At 44.2% G+C, this 12218-nt stretch overlaps 1 protein-coding gene across 7 annotated transcripts; it reads right to left on the minus strand.

Annotated features, from left to right (window-relative positions):
• Positions 1 to 794: 794 nt before the first annotated feature.
• ASB8 (ankyrin repeat and SOCS box containing 8) lies at positions 795 to 8987 on the minus strand. 7 transcript variants are annotated; one of them, XM_060024666.1, is made up of 4 exons: positions 8855 to 8987; positions 6132 to 6295; positions 4565 to 4669; positions 795 to 2715 (listed from the first exon to the last, which is right to left on the minus strand). In XM_060024666.1, exons 2-4 carry the CDS (start codon positions 6258 to 6260, stop codon positions 2083 to 2085), a joined length of 867 nt encoding a protein of 288 aa, XP_059880649.1. In that variant the 5' UTR covers positions 6261 to 6295; positions 8855 to 8987; the 3' UTR covers positions 795 to 2082. The 7 variants fall into 7 exon arrangements, with proteins under 7 accessions (XP_059880649.1, XP_059880650.1, XP_059880653.1 ...); XM_060024667.1 differs by having other exon boundaries at positions 6132 to 6291; positions 8855 to 8928; XM_060024670.1 differs by lacking the exon at positions 6132 to 6295 and adding an exon at positions 5653 to 5698 and having other exon boundaries at positions 8855 to 8863.
• Between the last annotated feature and the right edge of the window lie 3231 nt (positions 8988 to 12218).

Here is a 12218-nt window from a genome sequence, read left to right on the forward strand (position 1 = left end):
TCCCCCAGTTGATAGAATGCTTCCCTGTCAATGCCAGGCTTGAGATTAGTCTCCAATAATCAGATCCTGGCTCTTGGCACAAGCGTACATATTCCTCCCAACCTACACAGTTTCCTCGCTTGCTTGCTGAAGCAGGACGGAAGTTTGAGGTTTTACAAGGGATGGAGGAAAGGATTATCTGTAGTACTTCACTTTTGCTGGCTGTCCAAAGTATAACTGCTATACCCTAAAAACAGTTCTAAAAAATGACCGAGGACTTCCCTGGTGGCGCAGTGGTTAAGAACCCGCCTGCCAATGCAGGGGACATGGGTTCGAGCCCTGGTCCAGGAAGGTACCACATGCCACAGAGCAACTAAGCCCGTGGGCCACAACTACTGAGCCCGCGTGCCACAACTACTAAAGCCCACGCGCCTAGAGCCCGTGCACCGCAACAAGAGAAGCCACCGCAATGAGAAGCCTGCGCACCGCAATGAAGAGTAGCCCCCGCTCGCCACAACTAGAGAAAGCCCATGTGCAGCAACGAAGACCCAACGCAGCCAAAAATAAATAAAATAATTTATAAAGCAAACAAAAAATGACCGAGAAGTCTTGTCAGAGCCCAGCATTAAAGCAGCCAAATGCTCTTTGTACAGTTCTTTAAGGGGAAGAAAAATTAGTATCAAGCACTGTTATCACTGATTCTTCAAAACAGCCAATGCAGGTGGTGGTGACAGCCCCATTTCAGAGATGAGGACACTGAGGCTCACGGTAATTAAATAATGTACAGAAAAGTAGGAACAGTAGAAATTGCCAAACTTGCTTTTAGAACTGTTTATTTCTTTTTTTTTTTTAAGTGAGCAAAAAACACCAACAGCAAAAGGACAAAAGCGGACGAACTTTTTCAAATTAGCTGTGTCAGCAGTTCATTTTTATTTATAGTTCCCAATCAGTTAAAAAAAAAAAGTTTCCCACATTTGCATAAGGTCATCTAGGATCAATAACAACTTGATCTAGTTTAGGAACATGAAAAGGGAGAGTACTGTAGACTAAGTGTTGTTCACTAAAACAGATCTTTTTTGGGTAGGTGGGTCATCTCTGAGGAAGCTCTTATAATGCTCCTCCCCCACTCCTCAACTCTCCACCCCCTCCACCAATGTCTAGTATAGATCAGTAAAAAGTAAAGTTTCCAAAACACCTGAAAACAAAACAAAACAAAACAAATTCCAAACTCTTAGCAGAGTGAATGAAGAAGACCAGAGAGAAAAGGCAGCCCAGCCCACGTCCTCCTGTGCTACAGCAAACACCTTTGCCTACGGCGCAGGAAGTGCCTATCAAGCCCACTAGAGCAAACTGGCTGTCAGGAGGAGAAAGAACTGCATTAGAAGAAAAGTTCTGATGACTTTTAGTTCTTAGGACTGCTTAGAACCTCCTATCCCTTCTACTATATGGAAAGCAGCAAGACCGTCTTTCTAAAATAATATTGCTGAACTACTGTAACCCTTGGGCACACCCATGGAAAAGAAGCAGAGGCTGCCCTTCCCTTCGATGGTGAGAAAGGGGGCCAGTCCCTTCTGAATGCCCCAGGATGATTCTAGGGATATCATCCAGCCCAATTCTGAACCTGCACACCATTTGAGGTTGTAGTATCTTCATTTGGGGGCTGCAATTGTTAGCTGGAATTTTCTTAAACTTCTTCACAGATCAATTAAAATGTTTCTAAGAGGGATTCTTCTGAAAACGTTAATCAGGTCCCCAAAGGAAAACCAAACACATGTTCTATAAATACGCTTCATCTTCCGAGACAAATTTAGTCTCACTGTTGACTTTTTCCCTAAAGGGAGGGTTAGGGAGACCTCTTCCTTTTCAGGGTGCAATATGAAAGGCCAGGTAAGTAAGAAACAGAAACAAAAGTGAGGGACGTTTTTGGTTGCTTGGTTTGGGGAGGGGAGGTGATGTGGAGGTTACTGTTGTGACATGTTGCCTCGAAATAGAAACCACAGAGCAGGAACAACTGCTTTCCCTGTTTTCCAAGACAGAGACAGTGCTGCAGGGCAAAACCTCACCCAGAGTTGCCTGCCTGACGGTGCACTCGTCTCCTCTGGGCTATTCTACGAGTAACAGGTATTCCTTCAGAGAAGCTGGCAGTGGAAGGCCCTTCACCGCATCCGGCAGATACTGGAGTCCCAGGCTCCGGCGCACAGCATAGCGAGAGAGGGTTTTGAGGGTCCCTGGGGCTGAGCACAGAACAGTCAGTTTTTCACATAGCTGCTGGTCTTTGGCCACTTCTCGTGGCATGGTGCCATTTTTCCTTAATTCAAAGTGTCCCACAGCTCTGTGGAGGAGCTCAAAGCAAGAGTCCTCTTTCTCTGTTCCAAGTCCCCTGACTAGCAGAGCCACCAGGCGGGAGATGGGCGTCTGGCCTTTTAGGTTGATGACTCTGACCTCCGCACCATAATCAAGAAGGATGCTGATGCTCTCAAGATTTCCCTTCATGGCAGCCCAGCTGAGCGGGGTGTCATTGTTGTAATCCAGGGCGTTGACAGAGGCCCCACTCTCCAGGAGGGCGCGCACACACTCGGCATTGTTCTTAAAGGCTGCCCAGTGAAGTGGGGTGTCTCGGTTGCCGTCCAGTGCATTGGGGTTTGCACCATATTCCAACAGGACTTCCACACAAGCCTCATCTTTCTCAGCTGCATAGTGGAGGGCTGTTCGGTTATAACCATCCAGGGCATTCACCTGTAAAGGGGGAGCAACTACATTACAGTGTATAGACGACTGAGAGGACGACAGGCTGGCAAAGACACTTGCATGTGTCTATCCATTACCTTTGCTATGTAACGTTCTGAACATGAGGGTCAACAAGCAATTCCCAGGGAGTCATGGTGATCAGGATGGAGCTATGACAGGAGCTGAGGAGCAAATAGGAAAACAACTGTCCCCAGACAACCGACACTATGATGTCCACCGATTAGCTGGCCTGCATTATCTAGGGTTTTGCTTCCACGTTCTTATTTACTATCCACTAGGACCTCTACCACAGGGTAAGGGGAAAGAAAGAGAAGATGAAGTCTAAGTCCTCGTAACTACTCTGAAAGATGTTTATTGGAAAGCGGCTTGCATATACTGGCCAGAGAAAAGGTTTTGGATTATTTTACTTATCCTGACTCACTCTGTATCCCGTGGCTAACGGCAACCAGACTGAAAAATAATGAGGTCAAGATTCTGCCCATGTAGCTCTGCTGTGTTCTTTAACCATCCAGAGAAGCTCAGATTGTTCATCCAAGTCAGCCTCCTGCAAACATATGCTGTGAGGTCACAAGAGAGCCTGGAGGAAAGCATGTGGAGGAAAGAACACAGATCTTCCAGTGCTGGAAGAGCAGCTGGCTTGCTAAAACTCAGCATCACCTATAATTTTTGAAGGCTACAAAGACTTCAGATCCCAGGTTTAAATAGCGAATTATCTTCTCCCATGAAAGGCACTAAAAAAAAAAAAACCCTGCGATATTTAACTGAGTTCAACCTTCTACTTAGCTAAAAACTGCCCCCCCCACCGCCCCCTGGGGTAGTTTCACTTTTATCATTGACATTAATCACTGGCTTTCACTTCAGGGTCACTCATAAAAGTTATGGGATAGTTAATGACAAGTAGAGAATAACATGGCGGTGTGGAGGTGAGGATGCTGGGGGCTGCAGCAGGCTTACCGACCAGTGTGTCTGGGGCCTGCACACCAGCTTCATGGCATGTCTGATTCAGATGAGTGCCACAGCGTGTGCACCTTGAGGATGCCTCAAAAGCTGTTGAAACTGCTGGTTTATCTATTTAATAGGCACTTACTTAGTAATTACTACATGCCAGTGCTCTAAACAGTTTACAACCTTATGAAGAAGACACCACTATCATCCTCATTTTACAGATGGGGAAACTGAGGCAAAGAAAGGTTAAGTAACTTGTTCAAGGTCACACAGCTGGAAGTGACAGAGCTGGAATTCAAATTTATGAAGTATGGTTCCAGACTCTGTTCTTTTAATCATTCATTATACTATGCTGCTTCTTGCTAATGCCAATAAAAAGTAATCTATGTTTTTTATGTTAAGTACATTCGAAAGAAAATAGGAACAAGATATGCTAAGACAGAAAAAAAATCAGTGGGCAGAAAGAACACAAGTAGCTCAGTCCTGGGGAAGGGACTGCCTAGTGATCTATTTTCCAATGACGGAGGTATTAGAAGTGTACATCCAGTAGCAAGTCTCAAGTGGTTTACGTTGGATCAGGGTTGAGGGGCCTGGATAGTCAACAGGCAATGACAGGATTAAATGGAGATATAAACAACCCTAGAAGGAAGGCTGAGAGATTAAGGGGAGATAAAAATTCCCTCTTCCTGGAGTCATGGACAGTGTAAGAAAGAAAGGCAAAGGAATGAAATACTTCGGATGATTCACCATTACATTTTGTTTTAATATTGGCCATGCCGATGTTACCAGGAGCTAGAAGGTGGGAAGAAATGGGAGAAGAGACAAGAAATTGTGGGAAAGTGTGAAGCTCAAGTTTAGTGCATCACTGATGTGACAGCGTTAGAAACCTTACCTCAGCTCCCTTCTCCAGCAGTAATTCCACACAGTCAGCATCGGACACCATGCAGGCACAGTGCAGGGGCTTCAGCGTGCCGTGGGTACAGTTCACATCTGCTCCCTGTGGGCGGAAGGAAAGTTCAATCGGTGTCTTCAGCTCTCGCTCACCACGCAGGACAAGACTCAGAACAAGGTCCGGGGGGAAAAGGGTCCTGACTCTGTACTGTAAACATACTACCAGCCCCAGTTTCTATTCCTATTCATTAAATGATATTATAATGCCAATATCCAAACCAAGAGAATACACTGAAGATGAACGAAAGGAACTGTCGCTCCCTTAGATCAAGTCATTAAGATTCTCCACAAGCTAGACTGCCAGATGGTCATTTGGACATCACTGAGGACATAACCTTATATGTAAAAGCAGTGGAACCTTATCATCAGGCAGGAAGGTTGGAAAAGCAATCAACTTTCTATGGCTACCATGCTCTGAAAAAGTCAGGAAAGGGAGTCTTTCAGCCTGAAGCCAGGAGAACTGGCATGCTCTTTTGCCACCTGACAGATGACCATCACTAATACTAAGGTCATCTTAATGTTATCTCTTTGTTTATAAACATCTTCAAAGTAGCCTATTATTATCAGCATTCTCTGCCACCTAGCCCCCCACTGGTACTTCTATTTCAAATCTGGTAAAGAAGACGGAGATACCACAGCAGACCAAAGTCACAGAATGACTCAGCAGCAGAGCTAGAATTAGAACGTGACCAAGTTTCTACTGCTGAGTCTTCTGATACCACTTTTGCCGAGAACAAGCTAATGCTGTATGACTTTTTCTTCTCACAGCTGTGCCACACAACTCTGAAGCAGCTACAGGGCTCTAGGCTTTAAATAAGGACTCTAAAGTTGTTAAAAAAGAATGTACAGAAGTAACTATCTGGATGCATTCTCTAGTGACCAAAAAAATTACCCTGTAACTTCTCTTCAACAGGAATAATACACAGAAAAAGGCATCAAAGCCCTTCTAGGATACTAGTCATTCAACAGAATTACTGAATAGTAGTGGTTAGACATCAGATAGTTAAGTTTTCTTAAGTCAAAAATTACCATGCATGTTAGGGGTTGATCTTCTCTGTGGAACTTTAAGTGGTGGCTGTTGGTAAGACAGAAGGCCAGTGATATCTCTCCATGTAATTATTACAAAACACAAGGATTTGAAAGCCGCTTATGCTTTGCTTGCCTCCTTCCTCCCTTAGTACAGCATGTGTTGAAGACTTTGAGCTTGCTGGGTCCCATGTGCACCATATGCAGACGGAGATTTTATAGAGAACAAGGGACTAGGTTTATCTAGAACATAATTCCTGAAGAAAAATATCATAGGCGCAAAGTGAAAGGCAGAAGGGAAGAGAAGCAAAACATAGGCTAAATATATTTTAATGGTCAAGTTAATACATTTTAGAAGACTGTAAAAACTCCCTGTGATCTTGTGCTGAGTCAGAGCTGCAAACCTGTCATCCATTAGGATTCCCCGGGAGCTTTCCCACTTCACCTCCCCAAGGGCTCTCGCATCAACACAGCGCACTCACCCCTCTGATGAGGTCCTCTACATTGTCATGTGGGAAGGAGCGAATGGCAGCGATTGTTCGGATTAAGCGCTCTGAGAGAGAGTATTTGCTCTGAATGCTCTGCATAATATACCACATACTGGAACTCATCAAGGCTCAGAGTACGTTCACATGCTCCAAACTGCCTGAAACAAAGATGTTTTAGGCATACACAGTCTCGCTGAGCACACCTGTCCTTAGTTAGAGGTTCTCTGAGGCCTTCCCACTACTAAAACCAGATTTCAAATAGATCAATGATTCATTCATTAATATCATTTTTTCTTAATCATAAGAAATAGATTATAATAGTTGCTGAAGGAGCTGGGTAAACCTGGATGCAAATGTTCTGACCCTTGAAATCTCAGTTCTACTCTCTAACCTAGCCTAGCACAAGATTTCCCCAAGAGGCTCCAAGCTCCCCATGGAGCTCTGTGTGGTTTAAAAAAGACTAGGCAAGGAAGGGGATTCTTTTAAAGGCTAAAGATGCCACAAAGCATTCTTTTCCTCCTCTGAATTATGTGGTCTTTATTATCAGCATCCCCTTTAGGTTACTTGTTACATGTGGCCTTGCAGTATAGTTATGGTCATATTGTCTTTCCATCTAAACTGTAATCAATTGGAAGGCAAGGTCCTTGTCTTCTACTTTTTTGGCCCATATAAGGCCAGCCACAGAGTCTTACAAAAAGTAGGTACTTAATAAATACTGGTTGATTGACTGACTAAAGGGTATGGGAGTGATTGCTACTTGTGAGAAGAGATGGAACAAATACAAATGACAAGGCATCTGTGAAACAGTTTAAAATGTCTTCAGCAAAGAAAAAAATAGGAAGTTTTTGAGGTAATATTCTAAAATAAGGAAGGAACGCCAAAGTATAATTACTCTGGGGTCATCTATATAAAATTAGAAAAAAATTTCAAAGTTCATACCAATGACATATGCTTGCAGTTGTACGAAAACAAGCACATTTAAGAGTGAAAAATGAATTTAAAAATTGGCCATTTGTGACAACTGTGAAGCAGACTTGAGTTTGGCGTTGGAAGAAGAAAATAATGCAATATACATAAATTCAACTATGATAAGTTTCGGCTGTATAAGAGCCATGTATCAGTTGGGGAACATTTAAGATTACAGCAAAGAAGGTGGAGTATTTCTATGAAAAAGCATATATCAAACTGTAGAGAAAGCACGGTATGCTGTACGGCTCTCTAGGTATAACTGTTTAGGAATCCATGTTCTTATCAAACTATAAGCTCCTTGGCGGTAAATACAGTGTTATTTTTAACAGTGCCTCGCACATGGCAGGTTCTCAATAAATATCTGTTGAACCAGTGTAAAGCTTATTACTTTGGATCCTTAAAAAATCCAAGACTTGCAGTAATTAAACATCTTATGCATATGATGACTACTAAGGGAAAAATCCAAAAATTATTTTGGTCATTTCATACTATGTAATTTTTGCCTTTTGTGAAGGACTATCCCCTTATACCTTATGCAATATACTATAAACTCTAATAGTTTCCATTTTGCTAATCAGTAGCCATTTATCTGTTTAAAATATATACAGTATTAATTAATGGAATGCAAGTTAAAAATATTCAATTCATAGGTATCAATGATTCAAATTGGGTATTCTCCCCTACTTTATTAAGAATAAGTAAACTTACACACTTGTTTATATGCCTCCCTGAAATTTTCTAGATAGTTTAGACTTGGCATACGTTTTAATCTCTCCAACAGCCACGAAACTCCTCAGAGACAAAGGGTCTGTATCTTACACTTCATTGTTGCAAGGAAAAAGGGGGAAAAGGCAGAGCTGCATTTGAGTAAGCGATTTCAAGAACGGGGGCAGAAAACAGAGCGTCCAAAGTGGAAGGCTTACACCGAAGTGGTTCTGTTAACCATTTCCGGGTCATGATAATCTGAAAAAAACTACACCCTGCAATCATTTTCGGAGCGCCCTTGGGCTCCAGGCTAAGAACTCCTAACTCAGAATTATGACCACTGGTCCTCTGCTGCTGCCGCCTCGAAGCTCGTGCTGAAGAGTGAAACTTCGGGGCACATAGACAACATTCACCGTCAGGGAGGGTCAACGAAATCTAAACTCGACGTATCTCCGGGCAGCAGCCTATGCACGGTTTGACCCCAAGTCTCCCCTTTCCTCTGCTGGTACTGGAAGTCCTCTCTCTCCCGTTTTCTTTCACTTCGGATCCAGAGACAACCCCAAGGTTTTTTTTTTTTTTTTTTTTTTTTTATTGCGAAGCTAGAAGCAAAGTAGGAGAGAGGTGACGTTCAAGAGCTCTGGTGCTAGTGACACCAGGCTTCCGCCCACCCAGGCGGGCCCCCGCCCCACCGCGCCTGCTTGGGGGAGGAGTCGCGGCAGCTTGGTCGCGCCGAATCTAGGGGGGTGATGGACAACTGCACGAAATGCGAAGACATGTGGTGTCACTTTCCGCACGGGCTCCTCAGAGACCGCAGCAATTCCAGCGGGTCTCCCGGGGCCGGTATTGAAACGGGGTCGCGAAATCTGGCAGGGGAGCCCCTGAGGCGGACCAACCCCTGCCCCGATCTCCCCAAGGCCCGGAACGAGGTCCCAGCCTCGAGGGCTGGCGGACCCCGAGCTGGGAGTGGAGGAAGCATTACTGGGCGTGGTGCCCCGGATTAGGGAACCAGGCTGCAGACATTTTTGCAGCGGGGTAACACTCACCGAACTGCAGGGCTGACCTGGGTGGTGAAAGCCGCTGTCAAGACGTGACCCGGAAGCAGAAGTTGCCTCCCGGGGGCCCCTCTGTTTACAGGATAGGTGACTAGAACGGGCGCCTGCGCAGCGACCAGTGTCCGAAGGCGGAACGCGCCTGCGCAGGCTTGTGACGTCGCCTTGGCCCAACCAAGGCTTAGTTAACCACTTTGCTATCTAGCCCCGCCACAGGGTTTGCGCAGGCGCAATGTAGCGCTGTCGGCTGCTGGCCGGGCGCTGAGTCCGTGGCGGTCGTGGGCAAAGAGCTCACTCCCCGCTGGCTGTTCGACCAACTCCGTGGGGCTGTGCCTGCGTGGAGCAGGCCTGCAATGAGTTCATCCGAGCCCTCCGCTGCCTCCCACTGTCTCCATCTGATACCGGACCTGAACAGCCAATTCCCAGATTATTCCCAAACTCGCGACACCGATGCGGTTCGTTAGGAGAATAAACTGTTAGTAAGAAGTGTCTTTGGCAAATAAAAGAGACTTCCAGCATTTTTCATAACATTGGAACGCATCGATGCACCTCGGAACCCTTCTGGTTATTGTCCACCCTCCCTCAAAGGAAACTATTGATATATCAAAGATAAACAAGCACTCATGAGGAGCACTAGCCCAAATGTTGAGGGCTGAACAAATACGTACATGCTGACATTAACCTTTCCCAACCAGAGAGATGCTGACACCTCCGAGTGATGATTTTTTCCATACAAAGCATAAACATTTCGAAGCCAGCTGCACGTGGTGGTGCATGCGAAGAGTAAAGCAGCCCGCACAGGCAGACTGTTAAGAGCCGTGATCTACCCCGCAGCCCGTTTAACCAAGAGTTCCCCAGCACCCCTTCCTCAAAGCTTGCTCTGAGCAACAGAATTTGACCAGTTTGAGAGTAAAGCAGGGTCCAGATAGTTCTTGTATGTCAGCGAGGGAATGGCGAACTGGAAAAGTTCAGTGAGTCTCCTCCCAGCATCGTATAAATTAAGGATGCTTAGTACATTTCCTTATTATTAAGGATTGGGAGACAGATTTGCAAACAGTCAATTGCAGTTAAAGATCACTATTTCAACAACATTTTACTGTACAAAGCTGATGTTGAAGAACAGTTCTACTTCATGGTGAGATCAAGAGAGTGTAGAGAGAGAGAGGGTCTGTGAAGAGGTTTCTTGTGGAGAAATGTGTTTTGTTGAGATCCCGCTCCCTTCCCACTCAGAGGAAGAGGCAGTGCTGGTGCTGCATCCTTCTCAAGCCTAAAGAGGGGACTCTGTGGGACCAGAGAGCTTGGAAATTGTTTCCCATAGTTGTAAAACACAGAGGACTGCACTGACTCTTGCATATAAATAAAAGAAGGCAGTGGCCATAAAACAGAGGTGGCTGCATTGGGATCCACCAGCACACCCAGATTCGGTAGGGATGACAAATGTGAAATGTTTTCCTGGACCCAATGTGGGCCACATAGAGGACAGTCAGCATGAGGTTGCCTTTGGTCTATTCAAAAGACTTGTCTAGAGGTGTAGAGGGACCCAGTGACCAGAAGTTAGAGATGAACGCAGGAATCCTAGAAACCAGAGAGGCTGTTGCAGACAACCACCTGTGTCTGTCTAGGCCAAAGGGACTCAAGTGAGAGGTCTCTGATGATGGGACTCTCCCAAGAACCTCTAAAAGCACCTTACAAGAGAAAGAGTAACCATGTACCAGACCCAGGTAGTACAGACCCATCCTATCAAAACAGAACTGCCCTATCCCCTTGGTTGTCCTGCCTCCTCCCACTTGTACACAGCAGATCAAACAGCAGTTAGCTAGTGGTAAGCTGAGGAGAAACCTGAAGGCAGCAGCCACCAGCCACAGGAGGCAGCCACCAGCCCTCCCTCATGGGGGAGGGGAGGAGAGGGCTTAGACTAGCACCTTAGAATGAAGCCTGAAGTATTTGGTTACCATCTTGGACTAGAAACATTCTAATTACTAAATCAAGACTCTTTTTTTGACTTAAAATGACTGTTACTTAAAATACTGTCCATTATCAAAGAATAAACCAAAAAGTCAGAGAATCTGCCCAATTTTCCATTCAGGGGCATGAATTATCCCCTCCTAATAAGTATTTTTAAAAGATGATAAAAGCCAAAAAGTAAAGTGGTATTTTGATCATATCCCATGAATCTTCCATTCAACATCCCAACACCATCTCTATATATTTCAGCTTATTTGCGATCTTCATGCTTTGATTACAAGTGATTCCCTGAGTTTGGTTTTTTTTTTTAATATGTTGTGTCTCTCATAAGACTTTTATTTTTTCTTCTCTCCCTTGCTAGTTCTAGTTCTGTTTTGAAGAACTGTTCATGAGATGGTGTTGATTGACAGTACAACTAGTGTTCCTATTTTCAGACCTTGGCATAAACTGGAACTAGAAATCTGATAATAATGTTTTGCTTGTAATGAATGTTGTTATCACTGTTCAACATATATTAGTATCCAGTCTCCGTGGATAGATGCCATAGAACTGTCCCAGGTTACAAATCTGGGTGTCTTTCTTCTTGAGTGCTGCAGCAACCTAACAGTGGTGGGCTTTTGTACAACTCCTTTTTGGAGTGAAAAAACTCCTTTTTTCACCAGTTGGCTCCAAACTGTTTCCTGATTTTGAGCACAGTCCTCTAGAATGACAACTCCTGGAGGAGAGGAATTCTGCCCTGCAACCTCTCTTAAGTGGTAACACGAAACACAAGTTTTCTGGCTTCTGTCTAGAACTCATCAATTACTCTTCTGACTAAAAAGCCTCGTCCTTCTTCAGGGGCTGCTTGACTAATGTTGATGAAAAAGTAAGAAGAAGTAAAGTAAGAAGAAGTGATTCCTTCCAAAGAAGCTCTTCCCCCATCACCAAAGAAAATGAAAAGAACCAAAAGGAAGTTTGAGATACCCTAAGAGTGAAGGAAAGCTGTCAAAATTAACAACGTGGAGTGAAAAGATAAGATCCAAGTGTCAGACTGGTTGGGAAAAATATCTTTCTTTCATTAGTATAATGGTGCATTTTCTCTTTCTATTTTGAGTTTCTTTAAGTTTTAGGATTATCACTTGTAGTGTATTCCTTAATTTAGAAACAATGAAATATCCATGAAAACACCATAGGGATCAAGGTTCCAGTTCTGATAGTAGCTCTAGTTACCTTACTTGTCTAAGCAAGTTACGGTTATCTCAGTTTACTGATGACTTTACAACAGGATGAGAGTAGCAACACCTACCCCCAACAGTTAATTTCACAAAACTTAGATCATATTTGTGAAAAGTGGTTTTCTAAACTATATAAATGTTGGTTCTTATCTATGTCATCTATGTATTTGTTCAAGGAG

Source organism: Delphinus delphis, chromosome 11 (assembly GCF_949987515.2).
Source record: "Delphinus delphis chromosome 11, mDelDel1.2, whole genome shotgun sequence".
In the NCBI taxonomy this organism is placed as follows: domain Eukaryota; kingdom Metazoa; phylum Chordata; class Mammalia; order Artiodactyla; family Delphinidae; genus Delphinus; species Delphinus delphis.